The sequence below is a fragment of the Dendrobates tinctorius genome, unplaced genomic scaffold (assembly GCF_039654945.1).
Source record: "Dendrobates tinctorius isolate UK_male_01 unplaced genomic scaffold, ASM3965494v1 ptg000028l, whole genome shotgun sequence".
NCBI classification, from domain to species: domain Eukaryota; kingdom Metazoa; phylum Chordata; class Amphibia; order Anura; family Dendrobatidae; genus Dendrobates; species Dendrobates tinctorius.
The window spans coordinates 90794885-90813689 of record NW_027361696.1 but is presented as its reverse complement, the minus strand read 5'-3'; the positions used below and the strand labels follow the sequence as shown (position 1 = coordinate 90813689).

The window sequence follows — 18805 nt, the reverse complement described above, 5'->3', positions numbered from 1 at the left end:
CTCCACGTGGATGGCCAGTGCAGAGGATGCACTAATCAGCATGACTGTCCCCCTCATCTGTCTGCTTCAAAAAACCTTACAAGCACTAAGTGAGGAGGTTTTTGAAGAGGTCGAGGATGAGCAGTCAGAAATGCCATCTGCTTCTGGCAAGTCTGCGCAACGTGCTTCCACACAAAGGCCCAGGCAGGGGACACTTAGTGAGGAGGATGACGAGGAGTCAATGGAGGAGGAGGAACACATCTCTCCAGAGGAGGGAGGTACACAAGGCTCTAGTAGTCAGTGTGTACAGCGAGGGTGGGGTGATGCTGAGCAGGCAGAGATGCTGCCTCAAGCTGGGGACAGCGTTTCCGGTCCAGTTGGCAGTCTGCAGCACATGGTTGATTTCATGCTGCAGTGCTTGTTAAATGACCGCCGCATCGCCAACATTCTCCACACAGCTGATTATTGGGTGTACACCCTCCTAGATCCTCGCTACCGGGACAACTTACAAAGCCTCATACCACAGTTGAACCGGGAGCGAAAAATGCGGGAGTACCAAGAAACACTTGTGCAGGCCATCATGTTCTCCATTCCCCCCACAAGTGTTGCTGGTAGTGCTTTTCAAAGCAGCCATGTGGGTAGAGGCAGTGGAGGAAGCTCTGCACAAAGAGGTAGCAGAGGCAGTGCCGCAGGACAAGGCAAGGCCAGTATGGCCCAAATGTGGAAAAGTTTTGTGGGACCGCCACAAACGGCTACACCATCACAGACGGCTCCAGTCAGCAGGAGGCAACGTTTCCGTCAGATGGTGACAGACTACTTGTCGTGCCCTGTTAGTGTTCTCCCAGACGGCTCTTCCCCGTTCAAGTATTGGGTCTCTAAGCTGGATACATGGCCAGAGCTTAGCCAGTATGCATTGGAGGTGCTGGCTTGCCCTGCTGCCAGTGTATTATCGGAACGTGTCTTTAGTGCTGCAGGTGGTGTGGTAACAGACCGTCGCATGCGACTATCCACCGATAATGTTGACCGGCTTACTTTTGTGAAAATGAACAAGGCCTGGATCTCACCTGAAATTGCCAGTCCTCTTCCAGAATAAATAATTGGCTGGCAACAGGATCGAGGTCTCCTGTTGTGTTCATGTTTCTATGACCTGAACTTTATTTCCTGGGCTACAGCAACGCCCGTTGTTGCTCAGAAGTGCTGTCCGCACAGACAAAACACTCGCTCATGTGTAAGTGGGGTTCGGTAATGTCAGCTGATCCCCTGCTGTGTGTACGGCAAACTCTCCTGCTGCCTACAACTTCTGACTACCTCTGATTTAATATGTTCTCTGATTTGCCCTCTGTCTCCACTCTGTTTTGAGTATTTCCTCCGGCCTACAACACCGCCTGTTTCTGCTCTCAAGTGCTGTCTGCACAATCCACACTTGTTCCTGTGGTACCTGGGTCCTGTAACATCTGCTCATCTCCAGAGTTGAGCACGGCAATGTCTCCTGCTTTGTCTACATTCCCACTACTTGTAGTGGAAATGTGGACAGAGCAGGAGACATTGCCTGACTCACCTCTAGGGAGAAGCTGCTGTTACAGAACCCCAGTAACACAGGAACAAGTGTGGGTTGTGCAGACGGCATTTCAGAGCAGCAACTGGCGTGGTTGGAAGCCAGCGGAAATACTCGAAACAGAGTGAAGACAGAGGCCTAATTGGAGTACGTTGACAGTTAGTAGTAGTCTAGAAACAATCGCAAACTGCCACCAAGTAGGCCTCGGCCTACTACCTGATTTTCCCTGGGCTCTGACACCGCCAGTTGGTGCTCAGAAGTGCTGTCCACACAGAAAAACACACTCGTTCATGTGAAAGTGGGGTTCGGTAACGTCAGCTGATCCCCTGCTGTGTGGCGGGCAAACTGCTGCTGCCTCCAAATTTTAGCTACTTCAGATTTAAACATTCTATGATTTGGCCTCTGTCTCCAGTCTGTCTCTAGTATTTCCCCTGACCTCCAACACCGCCAGTTCCTGCTCACAGTTGCCGTCCACGCATTCCACACGTGTTCCTGTGTTACTGGGGTTCTGTTACGTCAGCAGATCCCCCAATGTGTGTCCGCCACTGTCTCCTGCGCTGTCCACCTTCCCACTGCAAGTGGTGGGAATGTGGACAGAGCAGGAGACATTGGCAGACAAACATCAGGGGATCTGCTGACATTACAGAATCCCACTAACACAGCAACACGTGTGGATTGGGCAGACGGCTACTGTACGCATAAACTGGCGGTGTTGGTAGTCACGTGAAATCCTGGAAACAGAGTGGAGACAGATGCCTAATTGGAGCACGTTGACAGTCTGTTGTAGCCTACAAACAATCTAAAACTGCCACCAAGTAGGCCTCGGCCTGCACCCTGGTTCTCCCTGGGCTCCAACAACGCTAGTTGGTGCTCAGAAGTGCTGTCCACACAGAAAAACACACTCGTTCATGTGAAAGTGGGGGTCAGTAACGTCAGCTGATCCCCTGCTGTGTGGAGGGCAAAGTGTCCTGCTCCCTCCAAAGTCAAAATACCTCAGCTTTACACCTGGCTCCTAGTAGGCCTCGGCCTGCACCATGATTGTCCCTGGGTTCCAACAACGCTAGTTGGTGCTCGGAAGTGCTGTCCACACAGAAAAACACACTCGTTCATGTGAAAGTGGGGTTCAGTAACGTCAGCTGATCCCCTGCTGTGTGGAGGGCAAACTGCTGCTGCCTCCAAATTGTAACTACTTCAGATTTAAACATTCTCTGATTTGGCCTTTGTCTCCACTCTGTCTCTAGTATTTCCCCTGACCTCCAACACCGCCAGTTCCTGCTCACAGTTGCCGTCCACGCATTCCACACGTGTTGCTGTGTTACTGGGATTCTGTAATGTCAGCAGATCCCCCAATATGTGTCCGCCACTGTCTCCTGCGCTGTCCACCTTCCCACTGCAAGCGGTGGGAAGGTGGACAGAGCAGGAGACAGTGGCAGACACACATCAGGGGATCTGCTGACATTACAGAATCCCAGTAACACAGCAACACGTGTGGATTGGGCAGACGGCTGCTGTACGCATAAACTGGCGGTGTTGTTGGTCACATGAAATCCTGGAAGCAGAGTGGAGACAGATGCCTAATTGGAGCACGTTGACAGTCTGTTGTAGCCTACAAACAATCTAAAACTACCACCAAGTAGGCCTCAGCCTACACCATGATTGTCCCTGGGCTCCAACAACGTCAGTTGGTGCTCGGCAGTGTCTTTGGCACGGGGACTCCCTGTTGCCCAGCCTGGTTCCAGCACGCCTGCTGTTTCCGGGTAGTGTCAAGGTCACTATGCCACCAATCCGTTGTCCTGTCGTCTTGCGGCCGGGTTAGCCGACTCTACGGTGCCTGCAGTTTAGTTGACTCCTATGTGGGCTGCGGGAACTGGCACTGAAGGCTGGATCCGTAGTGCCAATGGGACATGGACCCCCTGTAGGACTGTGGGTTTCGGTAACTGCGGCCAGCTTGCGGCCTGGCTACTTTGCTTTCAATGGGTACCTTCTGCTACCCACCCGGGTTCCAGCACTGTCTGCTGGTTCTCGCCAGAGCCTGTGGCCTAGGTGCCTCCATCTCGGTATCCGAGGTCCAGCACCATCAGCTGGTCCTTGGTAGTGCTTTCTAGCACAGGTACCTCCTGCCTAGTAACCGTGGTCCAGCACCGTCAGCTGTTCCTCGGTAGTGCCATTGGCTCTTGTAGCTTTTGATACCCATCTGGGTTCCAGCACCGTCAGCTGGTTCTCAGCAGTGTCTTTGGCACGGGGACTCCCTGTTGCCCAGCCTGGTTCCAGCACGCCTGCTGTTTCCGGGTAGTGTCAAGGTCACTATGCCACCAATCCGTTGTCCTGTCGTCTTGCGGCCGGGTTAGCCGACTCTACGGTGCCTGCAGTTTAGGTGACTCCTATGTGGGCTGCGGGAACTGGCACTGAAGGCTGGATCCGTAGTGCCAATGGGACATGGACCCCCTGTAGGACTGTGGGTTTCGGTAACTGTGGCCGGCTTGCGGCCTGGCTACTTTGCTTTCAATGGGTACCTTCTGCTACCCACCCGGGTTCCAGCACTGTCTGCTGGTTCTCGCCAGAGCCTTTGGCCTAGGTGCCTCCATCTCGGTATCCGAGGTCCAGCACCGTCAGCTGGTCCTTGGTAGTGCTTTTTAGCACAGGTACCTTCTGCTTAGTAACCGTGGTCCAGCACCGTCAGTTGGTCCTCGGTAGTGCCATTGGCTCTTGTTCCTTCTCCTACCCATCCGGGTGCCAGCACTGTCTGCTGGTTCTCGCCACAGCCTTTGGCCTAGGTGCCTCCATCTCGGTATCCGAGGTCCAGCACCGTCAGCTGGTCCTTGGTAGTGCTTTTTAGCATAGGTACCTTCTGCTTAGTAACCGTGGTCCAGCACCGTCAGTTGGTCTTCGGTAGTGCCATTGGCTCTTGTTCCTTCTGCTACCCATCCGGATGCTAGCACTGTCTGCTGGTTCTCGCCACAGCCTTTGGCCTAGGTGCCTCCATCTCGGTATCTGAGGTCCAGCACCGTCAGCTGGTCCTTGGTAGTGCTTTTTAGCACAGGTACCTTCTGCTTAGTAACCGTGGTCCAGCACCGTCAGTTGGTCCTCGGTAGTGCCATTGGCTCTTGTTCCTTCTGCTACCCATCCGGGTGCCAGCACTGTCTGCTGGTTCTCGCCACAGCCTTGGCCTAGGTGCCTCCATCTCGGTATCCGAGGTCCAGCACCGTCAGCTGGTCCTTGGTAGTGCTTTTTAGAACAGGTACCTTCTGCTTAGTAACCGTTGTCCAGCACCGTCAGTTGGTCCTCGGTAGTGCCATTGGCTCTTGTTCCTTCTGCTACCCATCCGGGTGCCAGCACTGTCTGCTGGTTCTCGCCAGTTTCTCAGCCTTCTTGTACCTTCTGCTACATTTCCAAGATCAAGCTTTTTGAAATTGTCTTTGGTAATCCTTATTGATCTCCATGACGATGACCCTGATGATGACGACCCTGAAGACCACACCAAAGAAGACCAGAAATATGACCCTAAATAATAAGACCAAGAGGACAAAGAACATGAAGCCAACCACCAAGATACAGAACAAAAGACAGAAGAACAAGAAGCAAAAGAAGCAAAAGCAGAAGAACAGAAAGCAGAAGAACATTAAGCATAAGACAAAAAATCAGCATAGAAGAAATCAAAATTATAAGCAGAAGATGACTAAGCAGTAAATGGGGGTGAGTCCGTTCCTCCTCGTGGTGCCCCTGGAAAATGCCTGCTGCTGCAGGCCAAACTGAACGCGGACAAATCCTGTTGTAAATCTTTTGTGACAGGCAGAACGTAAGGTGTAATCTTATAACTTTTATAGATAAGTACTACAGGAATGCCTGTCACCATAAGAAAATGAAGAAAGAGAAGAATAGGAAGAAGATGAAGAAATAGCATATGAAAATTAATAATAGCTGAATAAGAAGAATATGAAGAATGGAAAAAAAAAATTAATGGGAAGAAGGTGAAGAAGAAGAAGATGAATAAGGTGAAGAAAAAGTTGATGAAAAAAATGCTACTGCTGCGGATCATGAAGGAGAAAGTGTGGGAGAAGTACAAAAGAAGGTGAAGAGCATGGAAGTTGCGAAACATACATATCTGACTAAATATAAAAAAGTTAACATAGTCAATATCTTTTTAACTCCGAACGTCTTGAAAAAAAAAATTGGAATTAATGCTATGCCATGTAATTTGAATAAACCACTATGCTTTTAATGTCTCCTCCACCTCCCACAATACATTCTACATGATTTTTATTTGTTTTCAATTATGTAGAATTAGCCAACAAGGAAATAAAGGCCTTTTTTTAATTCCGATACCGGAAGTCCCATTGACTTGAATGGGACTTCCGGTATCGGAATCGGCGATACCCGATATTTTTTTCGTATCGGCGATACCATCCGATACGATATTTTTGGGTATCGAACGGTATCGCTCAACACTAAGGACTAAGCAACAGCACATGTGAAAAAGACTTGGGTATACTAAAAGATCACAGACTGAATATGAGTCAACAGTGTGATGCAGCAGCAAAAAAGGCAAATGCAATTCTAGGATGTATTAACAGAAGCATACAGTCTAGATCACGTGAAGTCATTATTTCCCTCTACTCCTCTTTGGTCAGACCTCATCTGGAATGCTGTGTCCAGTTTTGGGTGCCACATTTTAAAAAAGACATCATCAAACTGGAGCAAGTTCATAAGAGCAACCAGAATGGTGACAGGTCTGCAAACCCTGTCTTATGAGGAAAGGTTGCAGAATTTAGGAATGTTTAGCTTGCAGAAGAGAAAACTGAGAGAGGACTTAATAGCTGTCTAGAAATATCTCAAGGGCTGTCACATTGAAGAAGGATCATCTTTATTCTCATTTGCACAAAGAAAGACTAGAAGCAATGGGATGAAACTGAATGGGAGGAGACACAGATTAGATATTAGAAAAAACTTTTTGACAGAGTGATCAATGAGTGGACCAGGCTGCCACGAGAGCTGTTGAGTTCTCCTTCAATAGAAGTCTTCAAACAGAGGCTGGACAGACATCTGTCTGGGATAATTTAGCGAATCCTGCTTTGAGCAGGGGGTTGGACCAGATGGCCCAGGAGGTCCCTTCCAACTCTACGATTCTATGATTCTAAGTCTGAACTTCAACTGCACCTGAATTGTTTTGTTTAAAATTCATTGTGGTAATGTCTAGAACCAAAATTAGAAAAATGTTGTCTCTGTCCATATATATATGGACCTAACTGTATCTATCTATCTATCTTTCTATCTATCTATCTAAAAGGAGTATCGATGATCGTTAACGTAGTTTATGATTTAGGAACAAATTGGTTTATTAACTATGTATTGTCTCTCTTTTTAATTACAGATTATATTTTTGCTGACTCATCCCATTATGGACTAAACATCAAAATTGAACAAATTGGAAACTATTGCATGCATTTTTATTTTTCTTCTTTTCTTTTTATTTTATAAGTTATACACATTTTGTTTTGTTTTTATCTATACATAGTACTCTATATTGTTATAAGGACACACAATAAAAAGGACCATGCTAAGGTTATAAAGTTTCTCCTTATGATGAGTTGGGCAGGATATAGAATTTCCAATCCGGAGATGGGTGTTGAGTGTTGTGCCCTATGAGGAGCACGTAACTCCCACCTTCCCTAAGGTTAATAGGTTACCAACCTCAGCTAACGGTGGTGTTCCTGTTCCATTTTGGTATTATCCATTTGCCTTCAACTATCTTCTTATGCTAAGATTTAATCACGTGAGCGCAGAGTCACGCTGTTAGTGTGACAGTTTAGCACATGTGTTGATAGATTTCCACTTGTTAATATGGCGCTGGACTAGCCGTAGCACAATTGAATATGCGTGAGCTTCTGTTGTACTCTTTCAATATACTTCCTGACATGCGCATTTGATTTTCTAGGACACCGATAACAGCGCTATTAGACATGGGGTGAGTCATCTATATATATAAAGCTGGGTGTATGTATGTGTGTGTATGTATCAAGCCCAGCCCACTCCACATAGCCCCGCCCACTCCATAGCCAATGGAGAGTGGCAATGGGTTGGAAGGGGCCGGCACTGACTGAGGGGATTTCGGGTGACAGTTGACAGAGGAAAGGAGGATTTGGTGCTTGGGCGGTGGAGGAGGACAATACGGGAGCCGGGCGCAAGTAATCATTGCATGGGGGCCATGGAGGGGGCGGCGGGAGTTCCAAGGGAGGAGGCTGCAGCTGCGGACAGGAGGAAAGGGGTGCGCAGACCACTTCTCCGCGTCCTCCCCCTCTCACTAAGCACACTCCCTGTGTCCTCACATGACTCCGCTGCCCTCAGCCTGTCACAGCCCTGTCATGGCTGGCGGCGGAGGACAGTGAGGGAGCCGGGTGCAGGTAATCACTGCATGGGGGGCCGTGGAGGGGACGGCGAGAGCTCCGAGGGAGGAGGCAGCAACCATGGACAGGAGGGGAGCGCAGACCACTTCTCCGTGTCCTCCCCCTCTCACTGAGCGCACTCCCACGTGTCCCCACATGACTCTGATGCCCTCAACCTGTAACAGCCCTGTCATAGCCGGTGTGCAAGCTGGGCTCACACTGCACAAGGGCGGCTCACAATACCCGGGGGGGGGTCTCACAACACAGAAGGGGGTTTCACACTGCAAGGGAAGGGTGCTCACAATACATGGGGGGTCTCACACTGCAAGGGAAGGGGTGCTCACAATACACAGGGGGTTTCACACTGCATGGGGAGGGGGGTTCACAATACACAGGGAGGTCTTGCAATAAACAGCGGGTCTCAAAATATACAGGAGGTTCTCACACTGCAAGGGAAGGGGTGCTTATGATACACAGGGGGTCTCACACTGCAAGGGGAGGGGTGTTCACAATACACAGAGTCTCACACTGCACAGGGGGTTTATGCCCAGGCAACGCCGGGCTCCTCAGCTAGTATGTTATAATTCCCTACAGCTGATTACATTATGATCAACTGAGTTTGCAATTGATTTTTCACAAGACTGCACTATATGCACTTTGTTGTGGCACTGTATATTATTGAAAATAATATGCTATTGCACTTTATATGCAACAAAGAATTGTATATTGTGTAATAACAGTCTTATGAAATTGATTGTTGTAATGTATGTTCACTTAAGCAGATACCTTAAAGAGTCTGTATATGCATTTACACGTTACTTGAAGAAGGTTCACGCACAGAGCCGAAGCATCGCACAAATGGGCCATTAAAACAGCTTTTTTGCACTAAAGAAATGGTGTGCTGCTTCCTCATTTTTTCTATTATCTACTTATCATCTATTTATCTAATATCTCTCCATTATCTAACTATGTCTATCTATTGTCTATCTATTATCTATTTATCAATCATCTATCTATTATCTATCTATCAATCTTCTATCTATTATCTATCAAACATGTAGCTATCTATCTATCTAAATGGAAAAATATCAGGCAGCACTCCAGTTCAAGGAAAAATTGTGGACTTTAATCCAGAACCAAGTGGTGCAACGTTTCGACCTCACAGCACGGTCTTTGTCAAGCACCATTTATATTTTTGCGTTGGACAACCGCATTATTCAGGAAGTATTGCACCCAAAATCTGCTCAAGTTTGTGCTGCTGTCTGTTTTTTCTATTTATCTATCAATAAAAAGAAAACACAGCAGCACTCTATATAAGCCAAGATATATGCAAACATTGAAGACATTGAATCTAAACTGTGTTATTATTCAGTAAGATGTATTTCCAAAAATGCATAAATTGGCCAATTCATGTATGCCCATCAGCCATGGCAAGGTGACCTCCCTCTAATGATGGTGATTTTAATCAGTTATACTTAGCCATTTCAATTGTAGACTAATGTGTGTCCATTTAACTGTAGGCTGATAGCTCTAGAAAGGTATGTACAGTGGAATAGGGACCCATCAGAGGGAGGTCACCGTGCCTTGGTTGATGGGTATGCATGAATTGGACAATTTATGCACTAAGAATCTTCATTTTTGGAAGTACATCTTACTGAAAAATAACATAGTTTAGATTCAATATCTTCAGTGTTTCCATATATCTTGGCTGATATATAGTACTGCTGTGTTTTCTTTTTCTATATAATGCAGCTATCACAGCTTCGAGCTGTTCACACTATAGAAGGTGCTGGTCAAGATTTTTCTCTATATAACTATATATTTTGATATTAAATGTGATATAATTCAGAACTATTTGCTGGATTTTTTTAACAGCATGCCACTGGTATCTTATTCATGATCTATAAGATTAGTATTATATTTAATGGTAGAAGAATACTAATTTGGATACAAAGAAAACTATAGTATGTTATACTAAGTATATAACTCCTCTTGTAAATATCTGTAATGGTTTTAAAAGATTGAAGAGTAATTACAGTTTTTTTTTATTTCATTTTTGGTCAACCTTTCCAAAATTATGGATCTGTGTAATTTACAAAATTATGGTAACTTATCTTGCCTCCTTCTCTCCCAAATACTGCAGGAAGTTCTGTTTTAACTGCCTTGTCAATGCTCTTTTACAAGTTGCTTTGAGCTGCCGCTCTAGCAAGAATCCATAATTAAACACTATTTACAAACATTCTCACTGAATGAGCCAAGGTATGGTTTGTAGGGAAGCTTACACATGGAGAAAGTGTTTGTAAATAGTTTTTGAGCATAGCTTTTTTTTCTAGAGCTGCAGTTCAAAGCAACTTGTAAAAGAATATGAATTGTAGTTGTTTTTTTCTTTTTGAGAGAAAAGGAAATAAACTATAATCATGGTGGTAAAATAAAAAGATTGATAACTTTGCAAGGGCTATAAACAAAAGCTCACATAAGATATTAATAAATTACATACGCCTACCTCTGTTATCTGTTCTGTTAGCCTCTCAATTTCATTGTTCTGCTCATTAACATAATTAAATAAGGCAAAGTTGCGATCCTCCACTGCAATAAAGCAAGAAGATATCATTACATTAAATACCAAGAGGCTGCTCCCTGTAAAAGAAGTAACATGTGCCGCATTCAGCGATATCCTTACACATTTCTTACATTTCCAATAGTTCTGCACAGGAGCAAATTGCTTTCAAACTAGGAGAAACATCACCTTGCATGACAAGATGAAAAATGAATTTTTCCCCCTCTCTTGAATTTGTGTCTTAACCCCTTCATGCCCAAATTCACGTATTACGCAAGTAGGGAACGTCGGTGTAAGAAATCTCAGCTCAGACATTGCTTTTTCTTCCTTGATCAAATTTGCAGGTCAGCAGCAATATGTGTTTGACTCCTTTATATTCATTTGTCAGGAAATTAAATGACAGTCATTGTGTGTGACAGCGCACTGATGTCTAAAAAGAAAGTAAAAGAAAACAAAACCCAGCACTAATTGACAGCTGGTCTTAAAAAGATATTGACGCTGCTGTTTTTCTCTATATGCACAGATGACATGATAAGGCTCGGGGGCTTTTCGGAGAGTGCTAACTCAAGACGACAATATTCCTCTTCTGTCTAAGCGCATGGATATTTTTAAACACATTATGGGTAAATTGAATGATTAGCCCAAGTCGCAGATGAGACGACCCCATATCTCAAGGTTGATCTCACTGATATGAAGTTATACACACTTTTTAAGTTTGAGAAAAGAAGCAAAGTGGATATTTAGATCATGTAAGGAGAAGAAGCGGTTAACTTTCCATGTAGCTTCTCTGTAGCGTTTTGTATACTAGGCACCGCCGCCGCATCTCAGCTAGCATCAGACGTAGTCCTGTGGGATTGGTTCGGAGGTAGGGCATCCATGATCGGCTGGAGTGAGTGCGCGTCAGAGATGGGAGGCGGGGTATTTTCTATAAATGTCTGGTGTCAGCTGTCACGCACGGCTCACTTCAAGGCCTGGAGTATGAGCTCCTGTGCTCAGCTACGGACGGGACAGCAAATGATTTCATTTAATGCAAGAAATAGAAACCTCGTGATGGGATGTGTAGGGGTGGGTGAAACGTGTCAAGGTGCCGATGTATAAAGTGCAGGGAATTCCTCAATCAAGAACTGATCTAATAGGAGAACTGCAGCGGTATCAGAAGGATGACCTAGTATTCACCTGACGTGAAGCAGTAGCTCCATGCCTATATGGATGGCATCTAAGAGAAGATCATCAGGAACTGAGGTCTAGGAGATGATCTACAGTTGAAATTTAGGGACCAATGTTCAGTTCTATGAATAAAAACACAATAGGAGCGGTCAAAAAGGAGAATAAAGAAAAAGCCATAATAATTATTAGTCCTATCAGGGAGAAAGGAGTTTTACCCCTGCTGGGAATACTAGTCCTCACTGATCTGAACCATATATGAGAAGTATGTGAAATAAATCTGAATCTGGTAAAGACATTACAGGGACGGTTATAAGGATTTCAATATACAGAGAAGTATAGCCTCAGCATAAAAGTGTTGAATAATATCATTAGTACAATACTAAGAATTTTTCCTGCCTGCAATAGTGATAAACTGAGGGCAAAGTGTAATAGGAAGTGATTGGCTGTATCATAGGCAATGAAAAATAGGAGGTAAGGCCTGTTTCACACTTCCGTTTTTTGGCGTCAGTCATAATCCGCCGTTTGGGGAAAAAAACGGATCTGACTGATTTGCCTGGTGGATCCATCTTTTTCCCCATAGACTTGTATTGGCGGCGGATTGTGACAGATCGCCTTCCGTTGGGTCCGTCGTGCGACGGATCCGTCATAAAATTGGCGTCCGTCAGCCAGAAAAAACGGCTGGTGACGGATCCGTCACCGTCCGTCGTTTGGTATAATGGACGTCTATGGGCGGTGGATGGCACAGAAAAAAAATCTCTCTCTCGAATTCTGTAGCTTTAAAATTCCTACACTAACTGCTGTAACGGATCCGTCAAAAAAACGGATTCGGCACATCGTTTTTTCAAAATATGTAACGGATCCGTTTTTCAACACTTTGGCGGATTTAGACTGATGCCAGAAAACGGAAGTGTGGAACAGGCCTAAGAGATTTAAAATCTGCTAATGATGATACATTGGGAAAAACTATATGACTGTCATGAGGAGAAGGCTGATCTCTAATGTATTAGAGTGCTCGTATTAACAATGATCTCTATTGTATTAGAGTGCACGTATTACGATGATCTCTAATGTATTAGAGTGCGCGGATTATGTTGATCTCTAATGTATTAGAGTGTGCGTATTATGCTTATCTCTATTGTATTAGAGTGTGCATATTACGATGATCTCTAATGTATTAGAGTGCGTGGATTATGTTGATCTCTAATGTATTAGAGTGCTCATATTATGCTGATCTCTAATTTATTAGAGTGCTCGTATTATGTTGATCTCTCATGTACTAATTGCTCCCTGAAGAGTGATTAAATACGATGCACACGATTGATAGAGGAGACGAGTAGTACACACAGTGTTGATTTACTTTTATTATACCAGTATCCGCAATAAGATCTGAAAGCACCATAGTGGATAGACGGCCAAAAGAACGGTGGATGTGAAATCACAGTTTAATAAATTAAAATACAGGACAATTTTTAACATTGCTAGTCCTCCTCAGTGAGTCATTCACTTTAAGTTTCCAATAGCATATGTGTATTCACTATATCAAGCTTCATAGAAGTCTTTAAAATACACATACAGTGGGTACAGAAAGTATTCAGACTCCTTTAAATTTTTCACTCTTTGTTTCATTGCAGCCATTTGGTAAATTTTTTCTCATTAATGTACACTCTGCACCCGTCTTGAATGAAAAAAACCCAGAAATGTTGAAATTTTTGCAAATTTATTAAAAAAGAAAAACTGAAATATCACATGGTCATAAGTATTCAGACCCTTTGCTCAGTAATGAGTAGAAGCACCCTTTTGAGCTAGTACAGCCATGAGTCTTCTTGGGAATGATGCAACAAGTTTTTCACACCTGGATTTGGAGATCATCTGCCATTCTTCCTTGCAGATCTTCTTCAGTTCCGTCAGGTTGGATGGCGAACATTGGTGGACAGCCATTTTCAGTTCTCTCCAGAGATGCTCAATTGGGTTTAGGTCAGGGCTCTGGCTGGGCCAGTCAAGAATGGGCACACAGTTGTACTGATGCCACTACTTTGTTATTTTAGCTGTGTGCTTAGGGTCATTGTCTTGATGGAAGGTGAACCTTCGGCCAAGTCTGAGGTCCAGAGCACTCTTTAAGAGGTTTTCATCCAGGATCTCTCTGTACTTGGCTGCACTCATGTTTCCTTCAATGGCAACCAGTCGTCCTGTACCTGCAGCTGAAAGACACCACCAGAGCATGATCCTGCTACCACCATGTTTCACTGTTGGGACTGTATTGGGCAGGTGATGAGCAGTGCCTGGTTTTCTCCGCACATTCCACTTAGAATTATCACCAACAAGTTCTATCTTCGTCTCATCAGACCAGATAATCTTATTTCAAATAGATGGGAGTCCTTCGTGTGTTTTTTTAGCAAACTCTATGCAGGCTTTCAAATGTCTGGCACTGAGGAGAGGCTTCCTTCGGGCCACTCTGCCATAAAGGCCCGACTGGTGGAGGGCTGCAGTGATAGTTGACTTTGTGGAGCTTTCTCCCATCTCCCTACTGCATCTCTGGAGCTCAGCCATAGTGATCTCGAGGTTCTTCTTTACCTCTCTCACCAAGGCTCTTGTCACGCCATTCTGTTTGTATTTGATTGTCGGCGTGACAATGCATGTTTTTTGCTTTAACCCCTTACTCCTTTCCCCCTAATTGAGCTGAGATACTGCTGGCTTTTACCTGTGTGGAGCCTGCTCAGTTCCCTGCTCTGCTGCGTAGCTGCACATGTGGTGTTAGGTCTTATGTCTGGCGGTGACTCTGATGTCCTGTGGGTGTACCCTGATGACCTCGTGTGTCCTGATATCCTGATGACCTCGTGTGTCCTGATGACCTCGTGTGTCCTAATGACCTTGTGTGTCCTGATGTCCTGATGACCTCGTGTGTCCTGATGACCTCGTGTGTCCTGATGTCCTGATGACCTCGTGTGTCCTGGTTTTGTCTATGTACTGTGACTTTACTTTAAGTAAACTTTACTTTATTTATACCCGAAGTAGTGCGGTGTCATCAAGTCCTACGTGTCCTTGTCCACATGCTCAGCTGCTACAGAATCCCGGTCACTGCCCTTCCCTAGTTTGGGTAGGCCCAGGTCCCCCTCTGTGGTATAGAGGGTCCATATTGCGTCCCCGGGGGATGCCCGCCCCTCGCCATCGGCGTGGAGGTGCCTGCTGGGCCACGTCTGCGGCTGCAGTCGTGACAGCTCTGCTCCCACGATTGCTCAGTTTGGCTGGATGGCCAGGTCTAGGAAGACTTCTGGTGGTCCCAAACTTCTTCCATTTAAGGATTATGGAGTAACTAGGAACCTTGAGTACTGCAGAAATTCTTTTGTAACCTTGGCCAGATCTGTCCCTTGCCATAAATCTGTCTCTGAGCTTCTTGGCCAGTTCCTTTGACCTCATGATTCTCATTTGGTCTAACATGCACTGTAAGCTGTGAGGTCTTATATAGACAGGTGTGTGCCTTTACAAATCAAGTTCTGTCAGTTTAATTAAACACAGCTGGACTCCGATGAAGGAGTAGAACCATCTCAAGGAGGATCACAAGGAAATGGACACCATGTGACTTAAATATGAGTGTCTGAGCAAAGGGTCTGAATACTTATGACCATGTGATATATCAGTTTTTCTTTTTTAATAAATTTGCCAACATTCCTACATTTCTGTTTTTTTCAGTCAAGATGGGGTGCAGAGTGTACATTAATGAGAAAAAAAATGAACTTTTTTGAATTTCCCAAATGGCTACAATGAAACTTAAGAATGAAAAATGTAAAGGGGTCTGAATACTTCCGTACCCACTGTATAAGTAAAAAAAACCTTACAATACAGGCCTGAAGATGAACGACAGGCATCTTTTCATAATCTAAAATGGAGAGACCTGTCAATAAAGTCAAGGTGGGCAGAGAGAAGAGCTGCTTGAGGCTCTCTGCTTTATTTTAATGGGTTTGGATATGATCAGCATATCACCCATTTGGCTACCATCTGCCTTAAGAAAGCATTTGAATGAAGGTGGTCCTGATGGGATAACCAACATTATATGGACAAATGTATTGGGATACCTAAACATTACACCTACAGGAGCTTTTATGACATCCCATTCTGAATTCATAGCATTACTATGGAGATGGATACTTCTTTGTAGCTAAATCAGTTTCCATTTTTCCACTGTGGGAGAGATTTCTATGAGATATAGGAGTGTACATTTGGGCAATTTTCCCAGTCTTCCAGAATATCATTTGTGAGGTTAGATGCAGTCTTTGGGTGAGAGGGCTTGGTTTAGAATCTCTGTTTTAGTTCATCCAAAAGGAGGGCTTATCATGGGCAAGTCAAGTTGATCAACAACAAAGTCACCTAAACGTGCCCTTTAGGTGATATGCGAGTGTCTCAACTCTGGGACTAGGCTTTGTTCCCTTTCCTTATAGCCTTCGCCTTTTGCTGTGCTCAACATTATGTTTCAAAAATTGACCTCTGAAGTTCAGCGACATCATCTCTCAAGACCTTTTAAGATTGAGTGAGACAGATATATATGTCTGAATATTGACAAGTTATGTGTTCAGTTGCCACCATGAAGTTTTTAAAACTGCACTAGTTGATGCAAATTCCTGTGGTTTTCATACCTACATTTACTTCTTGCCTTAGACCTGCTGACTAACCTTTCATCTGCTGTAAGTTTAGCAAACTCTCCCATGTACTTGATCACATTATGTTTTCTGGTGAAAACTGCTCCATTTGCCTGCCTACCATCTAGCTTACCGTTGGTCTTGGTCCTCACTATTCCATATGTCATCTGGCAAATCCTTCTCTCTGTGTGTACTGTGTGTTCACCCTTACCTAATGCTCAGTGAATCCACCTCGTCACGTGTGCACTGGGCACAGTCATGCTGGAACAAAAAAGGACTTTTCCACAAACTGTTCCCACAAAGTTAGAAGCTGCAATTTTCCATAATGTCTTGTGTACTAAATCACTGCAACTAAGAGACAAGGCCGATCCCCGAAAAAGAATCATAGGAACATGTTGGTATCAGTGAGCTCTTTAAAATGAGCCATTCTTTCAAAGAAGGTAATAAAAGCAGCCTCCATGGCGAGAGGATGGATTTTATACAACTTGGCTAATGGGACTGAACAAGAATCCTGAATTCAATGATTAAAACTTGTGCGTCAATATTTTTGTCCTGATAGATATTGAAATCTGAACGTAAAGAAGTACAAGGCAAAGCTTTTTAATGCTGTTCTTTTTTTTACAAACAAAAACATTTGCATTTTTCTTTTTTATAGTTTTTATTTTGCATTTTGTATAAAATGTTTGTAATCTTTTGTGGTCATCATTTTACAAAAGCCAAAAATGGTATGCACTGCTACAGTGTCTCCTTAGCAAAGAGAAACAGTCACTTTCTTAGATTAAAGGGACATGTCACCTTGGAAAACGCTATATATGAGGTTAATCAGCTGGTACATAGCATTACAATGCTGCCCGTCTGCCTTACTGAAAGTGCAGCTACAAGAAGAAAATCATATTTTTATTCCTTCTGAGAGTTGCCGGCTTTCAGTTGAGGGGGAGAGCATGGAGCAATTAGAGTCATCGCTCACAAAACCACTCTATGCACTGTAAGTGGTAGCTGTAACCCTGTCCCGGCACATTAATTGACAGCTCGCCTGCACCGATGAACTACAGAGCCTGGTGTTATAGAGCCACAGTATATAGAGCAGTTCTGTGAATAATGACTGTGAATATCTCATGACTGAAAGCTGGCAGCTCCTGGGAGGAAATAAAGTAATTTCTTCCTGGTAGCCGCACTTTCAGTAGGGCAGCCAGGCAGCACTGTAACAGTATTTGCTTGCAGATTAACCCTATATCTAGCGTTTTCCGAGATGACAAGTTTCTTGTAAACTGCTGATAAAAAAATCTACTGTAAAAGTTACAATTATTAATATTGAATTTGGGCTATTAACTTTACATATGATTTTATACTGAATTTTTTTGGTGGAAGGTTATTTGATTTTTGTTGCTACTGTTGCAGCAGTAGTGATGGGTGAACGTGCTCGGATAACGTCTTACATGCTCGGGTGTTATCCGAGCATCTGGGCGTCCTCGTATATTATGTCCCCGTGGCTGTACGATTTATGGCTGTTAGACAGCCTGAACAAGTGTAGGCATTGCCTGTTTGTCAGGAAATCCCCACATGTGTTCAGGATGTCTAACATCAGCAAATCATGCAGCCACAGGGACGGGAACATAATATACGAGCACACCCAGGATACTGAGATAACACCCGAGTGTGTAAGACATTATCCGTACACATTCGCTCATCATTAGTCAGCAAGAATTTTTTACTATGTAATCTAGCAGCAGCATAATGTAGAGGTAGAGATCCTGATTCCATTGTTGTATCACTTAATTTACTGGGTGCAGCAGTTGTGATACAATCACAGTTTTCTCTGCTGGAGATTTAGTAGAACTCAGATTGCTGAGTTGTGTGTGACCCCACCCACACCACTGACTGTCTGCTTTCGGTGCACACTATATAGGCAGAAAGCTGCCAATCAGTGTTGGGGGTGTGGTTGTACCAAGGGGCACGATACTTACAGACTGTAGTGATAATCTCCTGCTAATAAAACACTGATTGCAGTGAAATAAAAACACAGGCTAGTAAGTGACACATTTCTGGAAACAGGGTCCCTGCATCAACATCATGCTGCTCTCAGATTACATAGCAAAAACCTGCTGCCAGATTCCCTTTAAGGCTTTTTTTCACAAAAAATAAATGTACGATCGCTGTGGAACCCTTTGATAGTACTCTGACCAGTCATTAGAATTGGGGTCCCAAGCCCAATACACTGCAGTGAGAGCCTTGAATCAATCGGCAATTGAACATACGCCCTGGTGTACCATTCACTGTCTACCAGACAGCAACAAGCACTGAAGTGCAGTGAGGAAAAATGGAGGGGCAATGTTTTAGTCATTATGGGTGCATTCTGTAGACTGGAGATGTCATTTTTGGAAAAGTGGTTGACCTGCTATGTGTAAAAAATGTATTTATTTCCGATGAAAAAGAATGTATAATTTTCTTGTTTTTTTGTAAGGCATGCAACCAATTATACAGTTGTATTTCTGTTGCCAAACATGTCCTCTATGTATTCTTCTGAGCGCAAAGGAGG

General features: G+C 44.3%; 1 protein-coding gene across 1 annotated transcript in view; it reads right to left on the bottom strand.

Annotated features, from left to right (window-relative positions):
- ODAD1 (outer dynein arm docking complex subunit 1) overlaps positions 1-18805 on the bottom strand; it is a 263115-nt gene that overhangs the window by 167326 nt on the left and 76984 nt on the right. The window contains exon 10 of the mRNA XM_073571160.1: positions 10418-10500. Coding sequence (XP_073427261.1) covers positions 10418-10500 — 83 coding nt within the window. The remainder of the gene's footprint in view (positions 1-10417; positions 10501-18805) is intronic.